Source organism: Schistocerca gregaria, chromosome 4, assembly GCF_023897955.1.
Source record: "Schistocerca gregaria isolate iqSchGreg1 chromosome 4, iqSchGreg1.2, whole genome shotgun sequence".
Lineage (NCBI taxonomy): Eukaryota > Metazoa > Arthropoda > Insecta > Orthoptera > Acrididae > Schistocerca > Schistocerca gregaria.
Window position 1 is genome coordinate 218179758 of NC_064923.1, and position 27239 is coordinate 218206996.

The following is a 27239-nucleotide window of genomic DNA, read 5'->3' on the forward strand; positions in this document are numbered from 1 at the left end:
TCTCAGTTGTGCAACTGGGTTCGTGATTTCCTGTCAGGAAGGCCGCAGTTTGTAGTAATAGATGACAAATCATCGAGTAAAACTGAAGTGATATCAGGTCTTCCCCAGGGAAGTGTCCTGGGACCTCTGCTGTTCCTGATCTATATAAATGACTAGGTGACAATCTGAGCAGTTCTCTTAGGTTGTACGCAGATGATGCTGTAATTTTACCATCTAGTAAGGTCATCCGAAGACCAGTATCAGTTGCAAAGTGATTTAGAAAAGATTGCTGTATGGTGTGGCAGGTGGCAGTTGATGCTAAATAACGAAAAGTGTGAGGTGATCCACATGAGTTCCAAAAGAAATTCGTTGGAATTCGATTACTCGATAAATAGTACGATTCTCAAGGCTGTCAATTCAACTAAGTACCTGGGTGTAAAAATTACGAACAACTTCAGTTGGAAAGACCACATAGATAATACTGTGGGGAAGGCGAGCCAAAGGTTGCGTTTCATTGGCAGGACACTTAGAAGATGCAACAAGTTCACTAAAGAGACAGCTTACACTACACTCGTTCATCCTCTGTTAGAATATTGCTGCGCGCTGTACGATCCTTACCAGGTGGGATTGACGGAGGACATCGAAAGGGTGCAAAAAGGACAGCTCGTTTTGTATTATCACGTAATAGGGGAGAGAGTGTGGCAGATATGATACGCGAGTTGGGATGGAAGTCATTAAAGCAAAGACGTTTTTCGTTGCAGTGAGATCTATTTACGAAATTTCAGTCACCATCTTTCTCTTCTGATTGTGAAAATATTTTGTTGAGCCCAACCTACATAGGTAGGAATTTTTGTCAAAATAAAATATGAGAAATCAGAGCTCAAACAGAAAGGTTTAGGTGTTCGTTTTTCCGGCACGCTGTTCGGGAGTGGAATGGTAGAGAGATAGTATGATTGTGGTTCGATGAACCCTTTGCCAAGCACTTAAATGTGAATTGCAGAGTAGTCATGTAGATGTAGATGTAGATGTAGATGACTCACTGAACTAATAGTATCAACTATTGGTAAGCAACCACAAACTGGTGTCCCCTGGAATACTGAACAGTGTAGAGACCCAAGAACATGCACAAAGCAATACTGTGGTGTCATGTCAAAACTTAAAATGGGTTCAGACATTAATGGAGTTGCTAAAGCTGCAAGAAGATCTGCAAAGGCTAATAAACAACCTTCAAGCTCAAACGAGAACATGAAACCATACAGAAATATCCCCACAAATGGTGAGATGATCTGAAAATAAGACAAACAGTTTAGTCAACAAGTCTAACAAAGTTTCTCACACGCAAATGAAAGTGCCGAGTCATCAGTTTCTGACAGACAAACCAGAGCTGTTGGTTGTAATGTTGAATTTGGCATTCATGAAGTTTGCTGTAGCAGTCAGCAGTTAAGATGCCCTGGTAGTGACCTTAAATAGTATATTGAAGTCACCCTCAGAGCAACAGTATCTCGATTTGAGGGGAATTCTAGTCAGCCAAATGTGCAAATTGGTGGACATGTGCAGCAGATGTTATGGAGTGAACATATTAGAGACAGAATGCCGTCAGAGTTTTGGCATCACTTAAGCAGCATTGTTGGAGAAGGGACAATATCTAATGTGACACTATACTGTGTATCATTGAGGTAACTGCCATTACCAGTAAAAACAGCCATGGAAGTGTGCAAGAGAAACAACACAAATTCTGCACTTGCAATAGCAGACAAAGTGTACCTGATGATAGATCAAGGAAGCACTTTGGTAGCGATGCAGGTTGACAATGATGTCAGCTTTAGGAAGGCAGCTGCGATTCAGAAGGAGCAGCAAATAAATGTTAGTGAAAATCTTAGAAATTTAAATGCCAAGAAGGTACACTGCATAAGCAGTTGTTGGTATTGTTGACTGGCAAGTGGACCTGGACCAGACATAATGGAGGGGATAGGTATGCATCAATCCAGAAGAAGCAACCAGAAACACAGATGGTACAAATGAAGCAACACAACTGTGTGCTGGAATCACCGGCATTTTGGTAACTGGGCAACCAGATGAAGGTCCCCACATGCTTATCCAAATGTCTTCAGTGGCCTGTAGTAGGCACTGCGGACCACGAAATTCTGAAAGAGCTCTAAGTTACAAGTGTCCAACACTGGCCCAGTAATTAATTACAGCTCAATAACACAAGCATTGAGCCAATCACGCTTGCTCATGTTATTGTGTCTGTTATGTGTAGAGGACAAAAAAGCAAGCTGTTGCTAGCTGACTGACTCAGGTTCTGATGTAAGCATTATACCAGTTGGCAAGGATGAGAATGCATCAGTAGCTGTACCTATCCACCTTACAGCAACCAATGATTTGCCTTTAACAGCATATGGTACTTGCAAGGTGGAACTGCACCTCCATTTCAGCAGAAAATCCAAGTGGAAGTTCGTGTTCACAAATGAGTTAGAACCGATACTAGGACAGGATTTGCTTAGTCAACAAAGGCTGAAGATTAAAGTCAGAATGGCACAGTATGGTGAAGTCATTACAGGTACTATAGGAAAATATGCTGTAAATACTATGGTCCAGCCACTTGGCTTGATTATGCGGCACGGTAGACAAGAATTTGACAGCCCCACCTAAAAGCAAAGATACAGCGTTTCCTATGTTTCACGGTACTGTTGAGAATGGGGCCAGCCGTTAGTAGAGCTTTATTGAGATTTATTGGTATAAGTTCTAAATGTTCATACTGGCTAGAAAAGAACTCTTACTTGACTTAATCAAGTCCATCTTCCTGAAGTTAATCAAAATATTTGATTAATAAGAGGAAAATTAGAAAAGTAAAAGGTTACATGAACCTGAACAAGGCTGATCAGAGATGAAAACTTGAATTGAAAAACACTGGATGGCTCTGTGCATTAGAAATAAAAGGTGTGCTTATTAAGCTACACAAGAAATGAACTGGAAATCAGTTCAATAAACCATGTTGTAATTACAGATTATGAGATGCTTATTCAACTTTGTGAGCACATTCAGGGTGTACAAACTGAATGCAGTGGAAACAAATGCAAATCATATGCACATATTAAGTGATGATTACATGACAATACAGACCACTGTACACCTAGATTAGGGATCAAAAGTTTCAGATTACCTATCAGAAATATGGATTTGCAGTTAAAACAAGAATTTTATTTTGAATATTCTATCATATCTTCAATCTGATAATAAAAGATAAAAGAAATACAAACATGAAAAGACTAAGCACCTCCATTATATATTTGACTGGTTGTTCATATAGAGGGGCACCGATGAGTATCCACAACAATACTGATGTGCCCTTACCTAAGATGGCGCCATCTGAATAGACCTTAGTACTTCAGCTGTCTGTGTAGCAATCAGTTCACATTCGTTTACAGTCCATTCTGTGGATCTAGAAGTGTGTTTGTATACCTGGTCAGGTTCATACCATATTACCACCCAATAGCATGGAAGCAGGAGACTAAAACTGAAGAAAGTTCTGCAATTGTAGCTCAGCATCAGGAAGACTATTCTGTCATAATCTACAGTGGTGTGTACATTGCAGCAGTTTTCTTAAACTGGTGCCAATGCAAGTGTTTCGCGATAGACCTCAAGTATCATCATACAGGGAAGATCAGTTCATACATGTATAGAGTAAATATCCAGAGGACTCATGCTGCATCGGAAATTCGACAGGAAGTGAACATACATGAGCAGCTCCAATCTTTGTCTCAACAGTGCAATGCCATCTCTGTGAACAAGGTGTAATGGGGTGCATAGCAGCCAAAAACCCCTATGATGCAAACAACATAAGCTGAAAAGATTGCAATGGACACAGCAACATAAAAACTGGAGTATGCAGCAATGGTCCAAGCTGTTATTCGCAAGTGAATCTAAAAAGGGGAAGGCCTCGGATGTGACCAACCGATTCAGCTCAAATTTGGCAGGTCGCTTGTGTACAACCTAAAACGAAGGACTCTAAGATATTTTGGCTCAACACAACACTCCCCCCCACCCCCTCCATTTTTGTGAATATCACCCCTAAAGGTTATGATGAGCAATCGACTCAAAATTGGCAGGATCAATAAATAATTGTAAATAGAGCATTTTTTATCATCAACATGGGGCCCACAAATGCATACTTTTCCAGAAACTGTGGAAAGAAACATTTACAACTTCCACTTATGTACCCACACGGTAAACTCTTTTCACCAAGAGCACCAACAGTGCAATGGCCAAGGTAACTGGCTGGGAAGAGGAGAACCCAGTTCAAATCTCGAGGAAACTATATGGTTTTCATTTTTATAAATTGCAGTTTTTCATATCAGAATTTGTAGGGATAGGAGGGTTAATAAGGTATGCAACTCAACATGGAATAATAATAGTAATAAGGTAGGCAAACTAATTTCCCAAATGATGTGAATTAGTAAAGAATTAAACTTTTAGGCCTTGTCACATGAAAACAACACCAAATAAGAGTGTTGCGAATTTCTCACGAGCGACCACAGATAGCCAAGTGCACAACGCTTGTTTACAGTATACAGGGTGTTACAAAAAGGTACGGCCAAACTTTCAGGAAACATTCGTCACACACAAATAAAGAAAAGATGTTACGTGGACATGTGTCCGGAAACGCTTAGTTTCCATGTTAGAGCTCATTTTAGTTTCGTCCACCTATGCTCAATGGAGCACGTTATCATGATTTCATATGGGATACTCTACCTGTGCTGGTAGAACAAGTACGACACAACATGTGGTTCATGCGCGATGGAGCTCCTGCACATTTCAGTCGAAGTGTTCGTACACTTCTCAACAACAGATTCGGTGATCAATGGATTGGTAGAGGCGGACCAATTCCATGGCCTCCACGCTCTCCTGACCTCAACCCTCTCGACTTTCATTTATGGGGGCATTTGAAAACTCTTGTCTACGCAATCCCGGTACCAAATGTAGAGACTCTTCGTGCTCATATTGTGGACGGCTGTGATACAATACGCCATTCTCCAGGGCTGCATCAGCGTATCAGGGATTCCATGCGACAGAGGGTGGATGCATGTATCCTCGCTAACGGAGGACATTTTGTGCATTTCCTGTAACAAAGTGTTCGAAGTCACACTGATACATTCTGTTGCTGTGTGTTTCCATTCCATGATTAATGTGATTTGAAGAGAAGTAATAAAATGAGCTCTAACATGGAAAGTAAGTGTCTTCGGACACATGTCCACATAACATATTTTCTTTGTTTGTGTGTGAAGAATGTTTCCTGAAAGTTTGGCCACACCTTTTTGTAACACTCTGTAGATGAATATCCTGAAACATAAAAATTTGTTCTGTCCATGTTCTGTACTTTGTATGTAAACCCAAACACCTAAATACAGAAGTGAGACATCTTTACTGTTTTCCTTTAGTAATGGATTTTTAAATGTATATGGTTTTTAATTTCTATGTTATTTGCTTATATATTTCTTTCCCTTAATAATTTGAACTTATTTAGAAATAGTGTGTGATTCTGATTTTTTTTACAAGATATCAAATGTATACACTTTCCTGTTTCTTGGCATTACACATGTATTATTATATGAACACTTGTATCCATTATAAGATCACTGTCATAATCATTTTAACCTTGTATCATCTATCTTCATTTTTGACCTGTCCTACATCATCATGTGCTTCTCTGCACACAATGTATGATCTACAGGATAAATAAAAATTCAATTACACTCCTGGAAATTGAAATAAGAACACCGTGAATTCATTGTCCCAGGAAGGGGAAACTTTATTGACACATTCCTGGGGTCAGATACATCACATGATCACACTGACAGAACCACAGGCACATAGACACAGGCAACAGAGCATGCACAATGTCGGCACTAGTACAATGTATATCCACCTTTCGCAGCAATGCAGGCTGCTATTCTCCCATGGAGACGATCGTAGAGCTGGATGTAGTCCTGTGGAACGGCTTGCCATGCCATTTCCACCTGGCGCCTCAGTTGGATCAGCGTTCGTGCTGGACATGCAGACCGCGTGAGACGACGCTTCATCCAGTCCCAAACATGCTCAATGGGGGACAGATCCGGAGATCTTGCTGGCCAGGGTAGTTGACTTACACCTTCTAGAGCACGATGGGTGGCACGGGATACATGCGGACGTGCATTGTCCTGTTGGAACAGCAAGTTCCCTTGCCGGTCTAGGAATGGTAGAACAATGGGTTCGATGACGGTTTGGATGTACCGTGCACTATTCAGTGTCCCCACGACAATTACCAGAGGTGTACGGCCAGTGTAGGAGATCGCTCCCCACACCATGATGCCGGGTGTTGGCCCTGTGTGCCTCGGTCGTATGCAGTCCTGATTGTGGCGCTCAACTGCACGGCGCCAAACACGCATACGACCATCATTGGCACCAAGGCAGAAGCAACTCTCATCGCTGAAGACGACACGTCTCCATTCGTCCCTCCATTCATGCCTGTCGCGACACCACTGGAGGCGGGCTGCACGATGTTGGAGCGTGAGCGGAAGACGGCCTAACGGTGTGCGGGACCATAGCCCAGCTTCATGGAGACGGTTGCGAATGGTCCTCGCCGATACCCCAGGAGCAACAGTGTCCCTAATTTGCTGGGAAGTGGCGGTGCGGTCCCCTACGGCACTGCGTAGGATCCTACGGTCTTGGCGTGCATCCGTGCTTCGCTGTGGTCCGGTCCCAGATCGACGGGCACGTGCACCTTCCGCCGACCACTAGCGACAACATCGATGTACTGTGGAGACCTCATGCCCCACGTGTTGAGCAATTCGGCGGTACGTCCACCCGGCCTCCCGCATGCCCACTATACGCCCTCGCTCAAAGTCCGTCAACTGCACACACGGTTCACGTCCACGCTGTCGCGGCATGCTACCAGTGTTAAAGGCTGCGATGGAGCTCCGTATGCCACAGCAAACTGGCTGACACTGACAGCGGCGGTGCACAAATGCTGCGCAGCTAGCGCCATTCGACGGCCAACACCGCGGTTCCTGGTGTGTCCGCTGTGCCGTGCGTGTGATCATTGCTTGTACAGCCCTCTCGCAGTGTCCGGAGCAAGTATGGTGGGTCTGACACACCGGTGTCAATGTGTTCTTTTTTCCATTTCCAGGAGTGTACAATTACAGTTACAGTGAGGCATGGGACAGAATGCATGCGGGGAGATTTATGTTGTCCCAGTTTCCTGTCCATCATACCATGGTTGTGAACCTCGAAGAGAGAGGGTGTCCAGCATGAACCTTAAAGAAGTTCATCAGAAAGAGTTTTTTTCCGTCATTAAGCTGCCATGAACCTCAAGGATACATGTAATTAGTTTTCATTGTTGATCCACCAAATAAAAAAAGTTTTGTGAAAGAATACAGTGATCTTCTGTAAGCAATATATGACTTGTACACTGTGTAGTTTGTAGTAATTAGCTTTTCTGTTTATGATGTAATAACTCATTATTTTTGGTGTGTCATATGTTTCAGTTGCATAAACTGAATAATGGAGGATGTACACCCTTCGACCAGCTCTGAAATATATAGTTGGGGAGCTACCGGTGCTATGTTTTGGTTTGCAAATGTGTTGCAAGACAAATGTATTATCAATGCACTACCAGAAATAGATAGTTCTGCTTTTCAGCATTCCAGATTGATAGGAGCAGCTACCGTTGAGTAATTTTTGGAGCTGATGAATCAAATGACTTTTGTTGATTCTGAAGAACTATACCATGAAGGTGAAGCAGAAGGTGATTCAGTGGAAGATATCACAACTTAGTGAATCAGAAAATGCTCATAACACTTTGGAAATGCTCATGTTGCAGGCAATTTGTGCTTCGTCTGTCCCCGATGAGCATTACAAACTGATTACTATACGATTGAACTATGGCACTATATCCCTTGAAGTAAAAGTAAAGGCGGTAGTGCTAGCCACAAATCATCCAAATTGGAAACTACAAACACTGCAAAAGAATGGAGTAACAATAGCCCTGAAAAGGAAGAAGGACCTAAAATTGTGGGAAAATTATATTGTTAAAGGAGGGACAAGATACAACAAATACCAGGCGATAAATAAGTGGATGTACGACCAATTTGTTGAATCTCATCATTGTGATGAGAATATAACAATGAGAATACTCCATGAGTGGGTTGCAGGTGCAGTGCTTCAATATACAACCAACAAGGATTTTACGTTTGCTGTATCATTATCTTGGGCAAGGAATTTCAAATTGGAATATAATATTTGTCAACAGTATGTCACTAAGTACGTCTCCCACAAGGAGGTAGAAAATATATAAGATATACAAATAGTGGCAGCTCTTTTCAGCACGCAAATGGGTTCACTTATGACTGGTTTTAATCGTGATTACATGATCAACACTGACCAAACAGGATGCGAGTATCGGGTAAACATTCAATGCATGTTATGGCATAAGGGAGAAAAAACAAACCCTTGTCACAATTGGTAGTAAAAAAAAACTAACACATTTGTACATGGCGCAGCATGCCATCACAGCCTCTGGAAAAGTGATGCCTAAGGTTTTCCTGTGTTTACAAGAAACAAATGTTACATTTGTTCCTCGGGTTGTAGAAGAGGCCAGTCGTTTAGCCGACTCTTGAAAAATGTTTACATTACTTGCTCCAAATCCGGGAAATTGACAAATGTGATTTACAGAACATTTCTTGACAATGATTTACAGAACATTTCTTGACAATGTTTTAAAATCATATGTTGCTGATAACAAGTTTTGTCTAATAGTGGATTCCTGGGGTGGACAAACTAATACTCTGATATATGACACCATGTTTGTAGATGACGAAGGTCAACCGATATGCACGGTTAAAGTAATACCAACAAACTGCACACTGGTGTACCAGCCGTGTGATGTTTATTTCTATCACCAGGTTAAAAACTTTATTTTGAGGCTTCAGAATTGCAGTGTGCTTCTGGAAACCCAGCGGAAATTTCACAGCCACACAGATGCAATAACTATTCACAGCATAATTTGTAACCAACTTTCAGCACTGATTTTTCATGCAATGATATTCTATGCATGGTACGCATCAAAATTAATTCCCAAAAAAGCCATATTTTAAAATGTAAACTAAGTTTATTTTCTGCCAACTCTTTGGAAGAAACTGTGTAACTGTCAAAAGATTGCATTCATTAGATGTTCTTGGTGCCATGAGTATATTTGTTTCAAATGTTTATATGACAAGTACCATCCATCTAGTTGTTCGAAGAAAAGTGAGGACATGTAACAGTGACTGGAAGAGCCATTGTAAAGTGACCAGGAGTAACATTTTAGTTGATTACTATTGCAAGAAGTTTGAGAAATTTATTTGCCTACCTTTTTATCATTCCTTATTGATTTACTTACCTTATTGACCCTCCTATCCCTATCAATAGAGATATGGAAAAATACAAAAGAGAAGAATAACATCCGCTAGATTCCCTTGAGATTCGAACCCGGGTTCTCTGCATCCCAGCTAGTTACCTTGGCCGTTGCACTATCGTTGAAAAGTGTTTCCCATGTGGGAACATAAGTGGCAGTTGTAAAAGTTTCTTTCCTCGATTTCTGGAAAAGTACGCATTTGTGGATCTCATATCTGATGATAAAAAATGCTCTATTTACAACTATCTATCGATCCCGCCAATTTTGAGTCAATTGCTTGTCATAACCGTTATGGGTGATTTTCTCAAAAACGGGAGGGTGTTGAGCCAAAATATCTTAGAGACCTACATTTTAGGTTGTAAGCAAGTGAACTGCCAAATTTGAGCCAAATCAGTTGGCCATGTCTGAGGCCTTCGTCTTGTAAGTCACCAGTATTCGGAAGCCATTGTTGAATGATTTTTCATTGACTTCATGATGAACGTATGAAGAGTCACTGTGTGATGCCAACAGTGAAGCACAGTGGAGGGCCAGTCATGGTGTGGGGATGGTTTTTGGTGATGAAGTCAGTAAGTAGTGAGAATACATGGAACATTAAAGGTGGAAGGATATCGCAGGATACTGATCAACAATGTCAGTCCATCATCAACCAGACTTATTGGTTGTTGATTTTTTCTGCAGCAAGACAATAATCGCAAACATGCTTCTAAATTGTGCAGAGGATCTGTCAGTGGAAATGACAAATGTGATGAACTGAAGAATATGATGATTTGGGAAAGTCAGTCACCTGATGTAAATCCTATTGAAATCTTTTAGGATGAACTTGACAGAGAGGTGAGAAAACTGAGATCTTCAAAGATCTAGGGAACAATTTACAGATGTGTTGGGCTGTGATACCTCCAAAAACATAGAAAATCTGAAGGTGAAGGGTGGATACTTTGAAGAGGCTAAAATCGTAATAATATTGTGCTGCACCTAGCAATTGAGAAAATATTTATTTTGTTGGTCTGTTTAGTTTGGACAATGTGTTTGTACATTGAAACAAAGTGTATAGTTTTTATCAGAAGTGATCAAAAAAACTTTTGACCAGTAGTGTAATAAGAAGTAAGCTGAAGATCACAGAGAAAACTTCGAAGAGGAGATTATGTTTGTGTGAACAAAGTAATATCTGAGGCAGAAAAGACTAAGAGAAATTCACAGATCTAGGGGAGATAGTACTTAATTTAAAACAAGAATTTTCTGAGTCTTATGACTGTGTCACTGTATACAAAAGTGAGTGTGGAGGTTAAACTATTTAAAAACTGCAAGGAGAAAAAGTAGGACACAATTAGTCCACAGAATCAATTGAAAATTCAACTGGTGTGCATGAATCAGGTTTCATTGTGTTGTGGTGTGTTCATGATGAACATGTAAGCCACAACCAATATTTCACAGTATTTAAGAGGTACACTAAGCTTTCCACTGTTTAGAGGTATGCTTGCAGCTTCATATATTCAAGGGGATGCAGTGCTATGGGCAACTGAATTGTTGGGAGTCACATAAATCATGCAAGCTCTGAAGCAGCGTTTCTGGCTAAGTGCTTGTCCTAGGATTGCAAAACAGATTAAGAAACAAAATACTGACACCATAAGCTTTCCTCTTCTTCTTTCAAATGGGTCTACTTTGGACCATGCTTGTTTAACTGTTGGGTTTTGATCTTTGCCCAGTACTGTTGCATCCTCTGCCGATGTAACTCCTTTCTTTCTTTATGTCAAGGGGGTACCTTTCCTTCGGGGCTTTTCCTGAAATCCTCCGACTTCCTTCAGAGTTTGTCTCACAGACTGTCTGTTCTGGAGATCAGTTATTCCCATTTCTTTAATGTCCTTTTCAATTTCTGTCAGCCAAGTGGAGCGAACCTTCTTGTTTTGCCAGAAGGTGAACAGACAGTTTGGAGGCAATCTTGCAACATGGCTATAAAAAGCTACCCTTCTTTTTCCTGTACAGTCAGAGAGCCTCTCGATATGTTCATAGAGCTCTGAGTTATGTCACCTTCTGAATTCCCCAGCTTCTTCTACTGGCTCTAGGATCTTCCTGAGGATTCTCCTCTCACTGACTTCCAATTTCTCCATCAGAACCTCTCCGGTCCATGGAAAGACATTCCATGGCATACAGGGCTTCTGGTCTTATGACTAATGTGTACTTCTTAAGTTTCAGGTTGTGTGACAGGCATTTTTTGTTGTAGTTGTTCATAGTCAGTCGGTAGGCTAGTTCTAACTTGTTGACTTTCATGGAAAATGAAATGACTTATCTGATAAGTTGGGTTCAATCTGATACTTAAATTTCTCAGTCCTTTTGGAGTTTCCCTGGTCTAGCAACATCTCTTTGATGTTGGTGAAGAACTCTGTTTTTTTCCAGTGACACTTGAAGACACCCTTTGGCTACCTGATTTCTGAGGCAGTTTACCTTCATTTTGCCATTTCAAGAGAATCAGCAATCAGTGCCATTTCATTTGCAAAAGTCAGGCAATCTACAATCAGTTCTTCGTTCTTACAGTCCAGGTAGACACCAGTCTAAATACCCAAACTGGTCGTTCCGTGCGCCATTCTCTCACAATCTTTTCAAGGGCTCATAAGCTTTCAGGCATTTTGTCTTAATATTTACCGTTATTGTGAGCCAGAGATAACCTGGGACCAGCCCTCTGGTGGGAGGTCAACTTTCACACCTAACCAGCAGTCCCCCAGTCACCGTAGAATTCTGGCCTTGATCTCACATCACAGAATTGTAAAAAGAGGTGCCAAATGACAGTGACAAACTTCAAATGAAGTTAAATAAATGTAGATCTTCCATGTGGATGTTGTTACTTAATAACAGCAAAGGCAATGATCCCTCAAGCATCAGTTTTTGCTGCAAAGCAGTGAAATTGGGGCACTAAAATAATGTGGGCCACTGACAGAGATGCATCACAATGACAATGGGATAAGCCCTCTTGCGTGAGGATGTGGCAATGATTCAGCTAGGTGCAGCTGATAAAAGCCAACAAAGTATAGTGGATTCTCTTTAAAAATGATGAACTGGAGATTGCCATGAGCCAGTGGTCCCTTTTATTGCTCATAATTTGTATGTAGTGGCTTCAATGTACCATTTCCTGTTCCAAGTTTCCAACAGCCAATGATACAGTGTTGACCACAAGTTGAATGCCAATATCTCCACTCCAAGATTTCCATCTTGGTAGCTGTCTTTGCCTGTTGATCAGTACGGTTGATCCCCAGAATACCAATGTGACTTTTGAATGCAGAGGAATTCAGTCAAACTCGCAGTACTGCCGAGTTCAGTAAGAAGATTGTGTATGATTTAAAACTAGTGATTCTGAGGGTACCACTACAGATTCTCACACGGTCAGAGCAAATATTTTTGGAGAAAGAGGGGGGGGGGGTGAAGGGAAGACTTGAATAATGGCCATTAATTCTATTGTAAAAAAACTCTACGTACTTATGGTAGAGAGTGCAGTTTGCAATCTCTGAAACGCATGAAGGCATACCTGGTGTGATCATTGATCTTTGAGCCAACATTGAAGAGCTGTAGTAAATTGAAAATGCCAGACAGTTATGGATGGCGAGACAGCAGGCCCTAAAATCTCTGCAAGCTCATTAATCCCCATAAGAAAAAGGGCCACAATTACTATAAACCCCTGAGGAACTCTGTTCACTTGAGCATGAGGGGAACTGTAGATGCACCTAAGCAAACACAAAAAATTGAAGACTCGAGACTAGGCCCCTAAAGCCCATTCATGCAGTGCCGTAAGGGAATGAAGTGTCATAAGCCTTTCTGAAATGATATAAGACAACAATGAGATGTTGGCAATAGGCAAAACCCATCCTTACGGCACACTTTAGGCAAATTAAATGATCAGTTGTTCACTGGCCCTCCCAACATCTACACTGGGAGTTGGACAAAAGACACCTCAAGGGACCAATACAGCCACCAATTCACCATTTTTATGAGAAACTTATGCAGCATATAAGGCTGATGGGCTATAGCTGTCCATCTCATATGAGTTTTTATCCACTTTCTCGACTAGGACAATTGTGCTTTCCCTCCATTGATTTGAGAACTCACTCCAGATATGACTGAAGATTGCAAGTCAGTAATCCATTGATAGGTGCTGTAGCATCTGATTGGTGGATTCTATCATGTCCAAGTACCATTCATTCCCTTCACTGAAAGATCATTGTACGCTTCCAGACTCTGTGCAGTGAAGGACAGGCTCTTTATTAACCTTTTGTGAAGACAAAAAATGGAAGGATTATTGTCAGACACAGATGCATGAGCAAAGTGTGCTGCAAAGTGTTCTGCAATAACAATAGTGTCAGTATGAACAATACCAGCAGCACTGGTTTTATTAGCTGATGGCCACTGATATGACTGGCTCATACCTGTGACAAAGAAGTGTGGATCCCCATGGTAGTGACAGATTGTTCCCATCATTCCTTCTTCTGGTGGTTTATGTAACAGCATAGCCACACACATAACATTTTAAAAGTAAAAAGTTTTCCACTGAAGGGTTACACCTATGTCATTCAAGTGCCCACTGTTGTTATTACTGTTATGTATCCAACAGTAAATAATCATCAACATTCCTTGAGGAGTAAGACTGGTTGGTGTAGAAGTGTTGAAAGCATGTCACTTAGCTTTCTTGTGGGTCCCCTGTAAGGGCACTTGGATGGTTAACAGTGTTAGAAGAACATGACATTCAAGAAATGATCACTCTCAAAGAGATCATCATGCATCCTCCTTTGAATCGAGGGAAGGAGAATAGAGCTAAAGATTGAGAGCTCAGTTGCTAAACATATTATATGTGTTCTGTATGTGAAGGGAAACAGTTATTACAGAAGGTAAAATCCAGAAAGAGCCACAGCCTCTTAGGGTGTACTGAGTGGTATGTGATTATTAAAACCATCTACAAATACCAACATACAGACGCCACACGATGCTCATTCAGTACCAGCTCTATTTCTGAAAGACATGTTGATTACTTAGGATAGGTGCCTATGTTTCAACAAATCATTTTTCTTGAGGGTGATACATATTGCTGTATAAAATGACAGTAGCTGTCTTGAGTTCCACTAGGTGGTGAAAATAACTGTTACAGTTCCACTACATGATGGCTCCAAGTGTACGCAGTGGATGTTGGAAATAGTTGGGCCACATTTAAGCTTCTGCTTTCATGACCTATTAAGTAGGAAAGACATAAACAGTAATCATTTCAATGCTAAGCAGTGAAGGAGCAAGGGAGGGGAGGGGAGGGGTAGGGGGGTCTGCTGTATTCACCTTAATCTAAGGTTTTTTCCTTGTCTTCTTTTTTTATTTTATCTTCATTCTCCTTGCAATGTTTTGTCTCTGACTGTGGAGGTATTGGGATATATATCTGGAAGGACAAGCGAATTGTTCTGCAGCCCATTGCAGATGGCACTGTCAGCTAGTCATTGATGCATAACAACAAGGCTCGTCAGCAGGGTCAGAGGAAGATAACCCTCAACTGGGGGTTGCTGACAGAGTAGGACTCTTTCCTGGCAGGTGGTGGGGAACTGGGTCCCTGATGTGTGTGTTGTAGGAGCAGAGCTGTAGGGTGCCATGGCCATCTCACGAAGAATTCTATTGAGGCAACCATCTGGCCCCAACACTGCGTGAGATCTAGATGTCTTTATCCATGCTCTAGACGGGGATTAATCATTGTTTTTGTGAAGTATGCATACAGTAGATGTAGATGAAGATGAAATGGGAGATACGATACTGCGTGAAGAAGTTTGACAGAGCACTGAAACACCTGAGGCGAAACATGGCCCCGGGAGTAGACAACATTCCTTTAGAACGTCTGACAGCCTTGGGAGATCCAGTCCTGACAAAACTCCACCATCTGGTGAGCAAGATGTATGAGACAGGCAAAATACCCTCAGACTTCAAGAAGAATATATTAATTCCAATCCCAAAGAAAGCAGGTGTTGACAGATGTGAAAATTACTGTACTATCACTTTAATAAACCACAGCTGCAAAATACTAACATGAATTCTTTACAGACGAATGGAAAAACTAGTAGAAGCCGACCTCGGGGAAGATCAGTTTGGATTCCGTAGAAATGTTGGAACACGTGAGGCAATACTGACCTTACAACTTATCTTAGAAGAAAGATTAAGGAAAGGCAAACCTATGTTTCTAGCATTTGTAGACTTAGAGAAAGGTTTTGACAATTTTAACTGGAATACTCTCTTTCAAATTCTAAAGGTGGCAGGGGTAAAATACAGGGAGCGAAAAGCTATTTACAATTTGTACAGAAACCAGATGGCAGTTATAAGAGTTGAGGGACATGAAAGGGAAGCAGTGGTTGGGAAGGGAGTGAGACAGGGTTGTAGCCTCTCCCTGATGTTATTCAATCTGTATATTGAGCAAGAAGTAAAGGAAACAAAAGAAAAATTCAGAGTAGGTATTAAAATCCATGGAGAAGAAATAAAAACTTTGAGGTTCACCGATGACATTGTACTTCTGTCAGAGACAGCAAAGGACTTGGCAGAGCAGTTGAATGGAATGGACAGTGTCTTGAAAGGAGGATATAAGATGAACATCAACAAAAGCAAAACGAGGATAATGGAATGTAGTCGAATTAAGTCGGGTGATGCTGAGGGAATTAGATTAGGAAATGAGACACTTAAAGTAGTAAATGAGTTTTGCTATTTGGGGAGCAAAATAACTGATGATGGTCGAAGTAGAGAGGATATAAAATGTAGAATGGCAATGGCAAGGAAAGCGTTTCTGAAGAAGAGAAATTTGTTAACATCGAGTGTAGATTTAAGTGTCAGGAAGTCATTTCTGAAAGTATTTGTATGGAGTGTAGCCATGTATGGAAGTGAAACGTGGACGATAAATAGTTTAGACAAGAAGAGAATAGAAGCTTCAAAATGTGGTGCTACAGAAGAATGCTGAAGATTAGATGGGTAGATCACATAACTAATGAGGAAGTATTGAATAGGATTGGGGAGAAGAGAAGTTTGTGGCACAACTTGACTAGAAGAAGGGATCCGTTGGTACGACATGTTCTGAGGCATCAAGGGATCACCAATTTAGTATTGGAGGGTAGCGTAGAGGCTAAAAATCGTAGAGGGAGACCAAGAGATGAATATACTAAGCAGATTCAGAAGGATGTAGGTTGCAGTAGGTAGTGGGAGATGAAGAAGCTTGCACAGGATAGAGTAGCATGGAGAGCAGCATCAAACCAGTCTCAGGACTGAAGACCACAACAACAACATGCATACAGTTGTCTGAACTGGATAAAAGTATTCCTATGTTTTCTGTGCTTTAAAATATGAAAGATGGTCAAAGGTTTTATACTCCTGTATTGATCTTTCTTTCTCTGAAATACAGCAATTCAAACTCCAAGAGGAATGTTACTCTTCACAGTAGATATATATTGGCAGTTCATAGATAGAGTTTCTTATGCAACAGCCTTCTGGAGTCTCCATACTTGAAGTCATTTGTGCAGCAAGAGAACATATGACTAAAACACATTCATTAGAAACATCACACGTACTTTAAACATATGACTTGACATCACAGTAACAAACCACACTTTTATCTTTTAGGTAATATGTCTCCACTGAAAGCTAAAATAAAGCACCAATGTCAACTGTTATCTTTTTCCCCCTGTTCTACACAAGGGATAAAATGAGCACCCTGTTCATACATGTTTGCACTTCATCTGGATAAATGGAAAATTGCACCTTGGAGCATGTTGAGGCTCTCATGAGGAGGTAAGTAAACATCACCATTTTAATCAGAATGGACCCACTTCATAGATTGTTAGTTGTGGTTAATTCCCTGAATTCTTACTCAATATTACAACAAAAAACTCTGTTTTTTGGTAAAAAAGAATTCATCATCTGTTCGGCTACAAACTAAGTACAGCACTGTAATTTCTTATTGTTTCTTTTGAGCCTGCTTTCCTCCTATAGCATGGACAAGGAAGGAAAAGTCATGGGGTCATAACTTCCTGCGTTGAAATGGTGTTTTCTCCTGAGTGAGACTGCTGAGGGTCTTGTGAGCAGCAGTGTAAGGAAGTTTGAATCTTTTCATTACAGATCATCTGCCATGGTACAACCCTCTCCAATTGAGGACTCTCCCAGAGACTGGATACCGTGTTAGGATTTTGGCACCTAATACAATTTAATCAAACAAGAGGTGCTTACAATAGGATTGCACAGTGCATGGAATGTGCACCACATTGGACTAGCCTCCCCACACTACTGTAAAATTTTGAAAGAATGGAAGTCAAATCCATATGCAGGAATCATATGTGAATAACAGAAATGAGTGATGAAAAGAAAGTCTGGAGAAAACATTGTAACTAATCATAATCAGTGTCCTACAGAGATCCCATTTGTTGACAAGGAAGCAATCCTACAGATCAACTCAGAGAAAATGAATAACCAAATAGTAGGATTGAACCAAAGGAAGTAAGTATTCTTCTTTGTAGACATACTGCAATTTCCCAGTATCCTACCAATGAACCAAAGCTTGTCACCTACTTTATCTATGAGTGACCCCATGTGATCATTCCATTTGATACCACTACAAAGTGTTACACCCAGGTATTTCTATAAGTTGACTGGCTTCAGCTGGCATGGTATTAGGATATTACAGTTTTGCATTATACAAAATGCACAACTTTACATTTTTGAACATTTAACCCTCAAGCAGGTGTGCCTGTTTATAAAGTGCACCAATCCCAAACAACATTGTTTTGTACCCAACATTATTTGTACCATTCAATTGTTGTTTTACAATTGCAAGCCCATACCTATTGCTCAATTACTGCTGCAGCTAAAGAGGCTGCTTAATTAAACCAAGATTAAACTGTGATTATGCTCATACAGTATATGTTTAACTTGGTAACATCAAGACAACTACCCTTTACATGTGTAAAAAATGCACTACATGCCCACTCATGTTATAAAAAGTGGTGTGTCTGCTCTAGGATTAGAATAAGTTGCCAATCTTTGCATCACTTTGAATTCTTATCTAGCTCTGAATATATTTGTACATCTTTCAATGGAAAATCCAGGATGGAATGTAACATCTTTTTTCGGATAGCACTTCATTAGAATATCTGCATCATCTTGGAAAAGACAGAGGTTGGGGGTTGCTATTGTGTGCCAGGTCATTTATATATGACCTGCACAACAAGCATCCCAACACACATCCCTGGGGCACACAGGATACTACTTCTGCATCTGTCAATGACCCACCATCATGCCCCCGTACCCCCCAGTAAGAAACAAATTATCCCGTCAAAAATTTCATGTGATACACAATATGAGTATAATTTTATTCATATGCAGCAATGTGGTATCAAGTTAAATGTTTTCCAGAAATCAAGAAATATTGGATCAACCTGATTGCCGTGATCCATTGCTTTCAGGATATCATGTGAGAAAAGAATTAGTTTGGTTTCATGTGACTGAAGTTTTCAGTCATTTTGTTCACGATATGCTGTAACGTTTGAGCTTAAAATATGTACTAAGATTCTAAAATAGATGGCTGTCCCTGATTTGGATGGTTGTTTGGTGGATCAGTCCTGATGCTGTTCTACCTACCCCCACCCCTCTCCCGGTGGGATCTACAATATACAATGGAAGGTAAAGAAACAATGCACACCAGAGGAATTATCTGAATGGGACAGAAATTGGTAGGTTGACGCACATGTACAGACAAATAAATGATTACAGTTTCAGAAAACTTGGATGATTTATTCAGATGAAATGGCTTCATAAATTGAGCAAGCCAACAGCACGCTAGTTCACCTCTGGACCTTATCGAAGCAGTTATTCGGCTTGGCATTGATTCATAGAGTTGTTGGATGTCCTCTTCCTGAGGGATATTGTGCCAAATTTTCTCCAATTGGCATGCCAGATCGTCAAAATCCCAAGATGACTGGAGGGCCCTGCCCACAATGCTTGAAACATTCTAAGTTAGGGAGAGATCCTAGGATCTTGCTGGCCAAAGTAGGGTTTGGCAAGCACAAAGACATCAGTAAAAAATCTTGTCATGTGCAGTTTGGCAATATCTTGCTGATGTTGTGGTCTTCAGTCTGGAGACTGGCTTGATGCAGCTCTCCATGCAACTCTATCCTGTGCAAGCTGCTTCATCTCCCAGTACCTACTGCAACCTACATCCTTCTGAATCTGCTTGGTGTATTCATCTCTTGGTCTCCCTCTACAATTTTTACCCTCCACGCTGCCCTCCAATACTAAATTTGTGATCCCTTGGTTCCTCAGAACATGTCCTACCAACCGATCCCTTCTTCTAGTCAAGTTGTGCCACAAACTTCTCTCCTCCCCAATCCTATTCAATACCTCCTCATTAGTTACTGATCTACCCATTTAATCTTCAGCATTCTTCTGTAGCACCACATTTTGAAAGCTTCTATTCTCTTCTTGTCTAAACTATTTATCATCCATGTTTCACTCCATACAAATACTTTCAGAAATGACTTCCTGATACTTAAATCTATACTCGATGTTAACAAATTTCTCTTCTGCACAAAGGCTTTCCTTGCCATTGCCAGTCTACATTTTATATCCTCTCTACTTCGACCATCATCAGTTATTTTTCTCCCCAAATAGCAAAACTCCTTTACTACTTTAGGTGTCTCATTTCCTAATCTAATTCCCTCAGCATCACCCGACTTAATTCGACTACATTCCATTATTCTTGTTTTGCCTTTGTTAATGTTCATCTTATATCCTCCCTTGAAGACAGTATCCATTCCGTTCAACTGCTCTTTTAAGTCCTTTGCTGTCTCTGACAGAATTACAATGTCATCGGCAAACCTCAAAGTTTTTATTTCTTCTCCAAGGATTTTAATTCCTACTCCGAATTTTTCTTTTGTTTCCCTCACTGCTTGCTCAATATACAGATTGAATAACATCGGGGAGAGGCTGCAACCCTGTCTCACTCCCTTCCCAACCCCTGCTTCCCTTTCATGTCCCCCAACTCTTGTAACTGCCTTCTGGTTTCTGTACAAATTGTAAATAGCCTTTCGCTCCCTGTATTTTACCCCTGCCACCTTCAGAATTTGAAAAAGAGTATTCCAGTCAACATTGTCAAAAGCTGTCTCTAAGTCTACAAATGCTAGAAACGTAGGATTGCCTTTCCTTAACCTAGCTTCTAAGATAAGTTGTAGGGTCAGTATTGCCTCACGTGTTCCAGTATTTCTACGGAATCCAAACTGATCTTCCCCGAGGTCAGCTTCTACCAGTTTTTCCATTCGTCTGTAAAGAATACGCGTTAGTATTTTGCATCTGTGACTTATTAAACTGATTGTTTGGTAATTGTCACATCTGTCAGCACCTGCTTTCTTTGGGATCGGAATTATTATAGTCTTCTTGAAGTCTGAGGGTATTTCACCTGTCTCATATATCTTGCTCACCAGATGGTAGAGTTTTGTCAGGACTGGCTCTCCCAAGGCTGTCAGTAGTTGTAATGGAATGTTGTCTACTCCCGGAGCCTTGTTTCGACTCAGGTCTTTCAGTGCTCTGTCAAACTCTTCACGCAGTTTCATATCTCCCATTTCATCTTCATCTACATCCTCTTCCATTTCCATAATATTGTCCTCAAGTACATTGCCCTTGTATAGGCCCACTATATACTCCCCACCTTTCTGCTTTCCCTTCTTTGCTTAGAACTGGGTTTCCATCTAAGCTCTAGATATTCATACAAGTGGCTCTCTTTTCTCCAAAGATCTCTTTAATTTTCCTGTAGGCAGTATCTATCTTACCCCTAGTGAGATCAGCCTCCACATCCTTACATTTGTCCGCTAGTCATCCCTGCTTAGCCATTTTGCACTTCCTGCCGATCTCATTTTTGAGACATTTGTACTCCTATTTGCCTGCTTCAATTACTGCATTTTTATATTTTCTCCTTTCATCAATTAAATTCAATATTTCTTCTGTTACCTGAGGATTTCTACTAGCCCTCGTCCTTTAACCTACTTCACTACTTCATCTTGCAAAGCTACCCATTTTTCTTCTACTGTATTTCTTTCCCCCATTCTTGTCAATTGCTCCCTTATGCTCTCCCTGAAACTCTATGCAACCTCTGGTTTAGTCAGTTTATCCAGGTCCCATCTCCTTAAATTGCCATGAAGAGAAACAAAACAAGGCAAAGAATATTGTTGATGTACTGCTGTGCTGTAAGGGTGCTGTGGATGATATCCAAAGTGGTACCTCCCCAGAAAATAAATGGCACCCTAAACCATCACTTCTGGTTTTCAGGGCATATGATGCACCACTGTCCGGGCTGCCTCCAGAAATGTCGAGAGTCAGGAGTCTCACTGACATTGTAGAATTGTCTACAGTAATGAGCCCCATTTCAAATTCAGTCCCAATGACCACTGAAGGTGTGTCTGGAGACGCCCTGGACAGTGGTGGGATACCAGGCTGACTGTTGCCTGTCATATGGTCTGACAGCCAGGAGTGATGGTCTGGGGTGCCATTTCTTCTCATAGCAGGACCCTTTCTGGTACAATCCATGACACCCTTACAGCACAGTGGCGCAATGACAATATTCTACGTCCCATAATGCTCACCCACACACGGTGAGAATTTCTACTGATGTCTTCTTGCTTGCCTAACCTTTCATTGGACAGCAAGGTTGCAGGATCTATCACTAATTGAGAATGTTTCAAGCATTATGGGCAGGATCCTCCAATCATCTTGGGATTTTTGATGATCTAACAAGCCGATTGAAGAGAATTTGGCACAGTATCCCAAAGGACGACATTCAACAACTCTACCAATCAATGCCAAGCCAAATAACTGTTGACATTAGGGCTAGGGATGGACCATTGCATTATTGATGTGTTCAATCTGTGTAGCTCTTTCTTTTGAAAAAAAATCTTCCAATTTTCTGAAACTGTAATCATTGTTTGTTTGCACATTTACATCACATCTTCCTATTTAAGCCCAATTCAGGTAATTCCTTCATGGTGCGTCACTTTGTTTTTGATCTTAATGTATATTATGGTTATTAGAGGGACTAACTCAGCTGCAAATTCTGTATAGAACCTAAGAGGGATCCATTGGACCCTTTTAGCAGTTTTAGCTGTTGCTGAATTCCACTAACACTGATATCTATAATACTCAGCATTGCAGTAGTGTAAGAATTAAACAGGAGAAGTACTCAAGATCTTCCTTTGTAAAGGAACATATGAAAACAAAGTTAAATAATTCTGCTTTTGCTTTGTTACCCTAAATTTCGATTCCTGTCATTCATTCATCTATGAGAGTATGGACACTAAACTACATGCCACTGACAGCCTTTTTTGACCAGAATTTATTTTGGTTTTGTGAAAGATCTTTCAGTGAGATTCTGTCAAATTAATTACTTAAGGCTTCCCACACTGCCCTTTTTAGCATCTCTCTATTTATGGCACTGTACTTTATCATACATTTATTGTGCAGTAGTTGCTGTTTCTTTAAAATTTCTTTACAGAGACTGAATATCATGGAGGGTCCCATCATACTGTTTTAATGGGTACATATCTAACTGTTGGTTAGCTATTTTCCTAAACTAGAGCCACAGCTCCTCCACAAGCAGGTGCCCACAGATAAATGCTGTGTGTTCCATATTGAGATATGACACAACTACATCTTTAATTTACTGAACATGTATATCTATCAACTTGTTTTGCTTGCACTTCGTATTTAGTAATCACAGTTGTAATGGATACCAGTTTCTGTGTTGGAATCCTCAAATAAGTCAGGACTGTTTTTTTCCATAACATCTCATATATTTCCGTCATGAGAGGGCTTCCGAACCATCTGTTCTAGGTAGTTTTCACAGAAATTGTTTAGTATTGTCTCACCCAATATCGTATCCCTCTCACAACCTTAATCAATAATTATATTGATTGATTGTTGGATGATTAGTTTCCTCCAATGAGGAAAATGTGAATGGGAGGCATGTGTACTAGCTAGATGAGGTTTTCTCCAAAGTTTTCAATTACACCTGGCTGCACATGTGTACATGGTAGTTAATAGAAGGACCCAATTGTAAGTTTTTCCTCACCCTTGATACTGATTCTTGCACAAACACTAATGCATGCAGCTTGAATTTCACAAAAATCATCCACTTGCAGGCTATGTGCTCCACTCACCTCAATGTCATTTTAATCAAATCTTCCACTCCAGTCCATTACTGGGTCAGTTTGTTTGCTTTCTGATCTCCCCAGCAATTCCTAAAGCATGGATCCCACTAGGACAATACAGTACACAATACATGTTACAATAAAGATCACGTGATGCAATGCTTATACATGTGACCCTAGTAATCCCAATGGTGTGATACAACGAGCAACAAGACAGCATGAATGCATCGATGGCAGCATGCATTACAATTTCTTTCAAGGTGTGAACATGTGCCAGTAGTGACACTGATTCCTTTGCAACATGTGAATTAAGCAACATCATCAACTTAGACAATTATATCATCAGAAATAGTGATATTTATGTCAATAAAAAGGAACACTGAACAACAACACATTCAGTAAGTACTCCATGTGGAAGCGTCATCAGTAGCAGACTAGTTTGTTTTATCATGTTTCAGAAGAATTAACAAATAAAACTACTGAAAATAACAATCAGTATGGAGCCCTGTAATTAACAAAACTACACATTCAAAGGGAAGCTCATATTCTGCCTTAATTAAAACCTCAGATTAATTAACCATTGCATCTGTGTTTATTATTGCTCACAGATTTCTTACTCTTCCATTTAAGTTTGTTGCGGATTCAAATCCTCTCTCAGTAAATTTGTCCTCAAGGTGGTGACATCCAGAGCAGAATATGCTTTAGATATATCACTAGCAAAATCCAGTTTCACATTTATTATTCCTGGAACAATTGCCATTTACTGAATGTTTCGTGACTGAAGCTATTAGTGCAGACAATAACAATTGCTGCATACAGAACACAGCTACCTCTTCAGTTGGATAGGCAGTTATCTATCTCTAATTTTAAAATCAAAAAAATCCTTAAAGCAATTTTAAGTGTGGCTGTAACCAATTTCACAAAACACGTACTAAAGAGAAAAATGAGCCACAACTCCACATAGTGCACACCTGTAACAAGTGTGGCAGTCATAGTATGCCCTAAAAAGTCCCAAACATAAAATGGTGAGCAACTACATTCTTCGCTGCAAACTTTTCAAAATTTGCCTGATGGTCTACTCTTTTTTTAAGTAACACAATAACTATGAGCAATAGCAAAAAGAAAACCAGTTCATTAACAAGCTGTGATGGGAGACTATAGGATGAGATAAATCCAATTTTTGTCACCAAATAGTTTCCTTAGAATCAAATGAGAAAGACTGCACAGTGGAGAACAGACGCAAATCTAAAAAAACTGCGGTTTTTAATTTTTTATGCAAAAAGTAAAAGCTTTACTAAGAAACTAAGTAGAATGAAAGGTGTAACTTTGTTTCATTTACATAAAGCAATTTTTTTGCAGGTACATCCAGTGGCTCAAAATTTGGTTCCCCCCACCCCTCCCAGTGTATCATATAACAAAGCTGTTCTGGCAGTATGATGGGGGTACATGATGCTGGTGTGTCACTGCCATCTCAGTGCTAACCAGTTAAGTAAATTCAACTATGTTTCTATGTGATCCACCAATGTAGGTTGCTTCTGTGTAATGCCACAAGTCACATCGCGTATTTTATCATACCTCAGTGGAAAATGTGCCTAACAGTCATCTCCCCATGCTTACCAAGCTTCTGGGTTTTTAAGTAGTTTCCATATCAAAATTCAATGTTTTATTGCTTTGCTTCAGAATTGGTAATGCACTGATTGTAAAATCCTTTTCAGGCACATAAAAAATCTTAGTTTTGCAAATCTTATTTAGTTTATCAAAATCATACCATGTTCATACCTCCATTTATTTATTTTCTTTCTATTCAGCCATCAGCTTTTTGACATCGACACCCATCAATCATTTCTTGACTTCCATGTTAATTTGCACTATTTTCATTCCAATACATTAGTCCTTTCATATACTGGTACCTGATTTTCAGTCCTACAGCACTTTTCAACATGCTGTATTAAGTTCTTCCACTTGTTAAATTATATCTGATCTGAGAGAAATAGAAACTTGCTAATGCTTCAGGTATGCTACATTAACAAATATTTTCTTCTTTTTCACATGATGGATAATCTAGGATGGAATGGCAACTTTAACATGTGCCTGTCTGCTACTCTGTCTGGTGAGTATCATTCTTCATTTTTCACATTTTCAAATCAGAAAATAGATCTCAGTGGATATATCAAAACAAACTGTGTTTTGCAAATGATTTTTCGTTGTTTACTTGTAGTGCGGATGAACTTCAACAACTTATAGAAGTACTTCACAGAGCAAGTTTGAATGTTGAACCTAAAAATCTATTGTAATAATATTAAAATAATGTTTCCTCAACACACTGAAAAGAAAACTGTATACATTTAAATTGAAGTTATAGAACCAACTAATGAGTTTTTGTATTCAGTGCAGCTGAACGCAATGACTGGACAGGAAGCAAAATAAACAGAAGAGTAAACATAGACTGTGAGGAAGTAATATTTGTTTTATGGATAAATGTTTCCAGTGACCAGTCATTTATTGTTATGTATACTGCACTTTGTTTTCGCATTTATACTTGATGATGATAGATGGGACAATTATAAGTGCAATATTATTTTCAAAATGCAAAGATTTTCTTGCTTTAGTACATGTAATGTCAAACATGTTTTTCCTGAAAGAAGTCAAAGATACTATTTCTCCATACCAAATTTATGCATATAAAAATAAAAATGAGTGAACAGATATAAATTTGGTTATTATGAATTTACAGTTTTTAAGGTGGTAAGCTGGTGCAGACATATGTGACATGACATGCCAGGTTAATGTAAAGGATTGTTGTGGGTTTTCATTTTAAGAGACGAGTAGTAAAGTCACTTTACAGACATGACACAGATGGCAGTGTTCAGGTGTGAGCCATTTTTATTGATGGACAGTATGGTCTGTGTGGGTTGTTACAATGTGCTCACTGCAGTAATGACTGATCGGTATGTGATCATCATTGTTGGTCATTTATTCTAGAAAAGTCCGCCTCAATATGTGACTGGTCAGTGTGGCCGAATGCCCAGATTCAATTCCTGGCTGGCTTGGGGATTTTCCCCACTCAGGGACTGGGTGTTGTGTTGTCTTCTTCATCATATAACCACCATCGATGTGCAAGTCGCCGAAGTGGCATCAACTCAAAAGACTTGCACCAGGCGACTGGTCTACCCAACAGAAGGCCCTAGCCACATGACATTTTATTTCATTCTAGGAAAACTATATTTTGAAATTTAGTATGCCAGCAGTGGTAGGCCTATTCATGTACACATTGTTATCACAAGCATTTGTGGTTTCTGGACGATACCAACTAGCACAATGACATGCTGTCGATACACTTCTATCCATTGGTTCCACACACGCATCACTGTCATCATTTTTTACCCATTTGGAGCCATCAACATTCTGATACTGCACTGTTTGAAGTAAATGAGACACATTAACACTTGCTTGCACTTTTGTGACTCACCACCAATCAAGTACAAACACACTTTCTCTGCAGTCCTTGTTGCTTACTGACGGCACGTAGTCATGCAAACCTCAGTTTTAATTTATTTAAGTTTCTACTAGCACTAACATTAATGTACAAATGTAACCATATGAAATTATGAATACATTATCGCTCAATTAAAAAACGGATCTGTACGTTAGTGGATTGA

The 27239-nt window shown here is 40.1% G+C and overlaps 1 protein-coding gene across 7 annotated transcripts in view; it reads right to left on the reverse strand.

Moving 5' to 3' along the window:
* LOC126267101 (sialic acid synthase) overlaps positions 1-27239 on the reverse strand; it is a 69947-nt gene that overhangs the window by 38156 nt on the left and 4552 nt on the right. The window contains exon 1 of one of the 7 annotated variants that reach the window (XM_049971986.1): positions 23590-23867. The exons of 5 other annotated variants lie outside the window; for them this stretch is intronic. In XM_049971986.1, the coding sequence (XP_049827943.1) occupies positions 23590-23600 (11 nt within the window). In that variant the 5' untranslated portion in view covers positions 23601-23867. Of the gene's footprint in view, positions 1-23589; positions 23868-27239 lie in introns of those variants that run through there. One more of the 7 variants, XM_049971990.1, reaches the window with a different exon arrangement.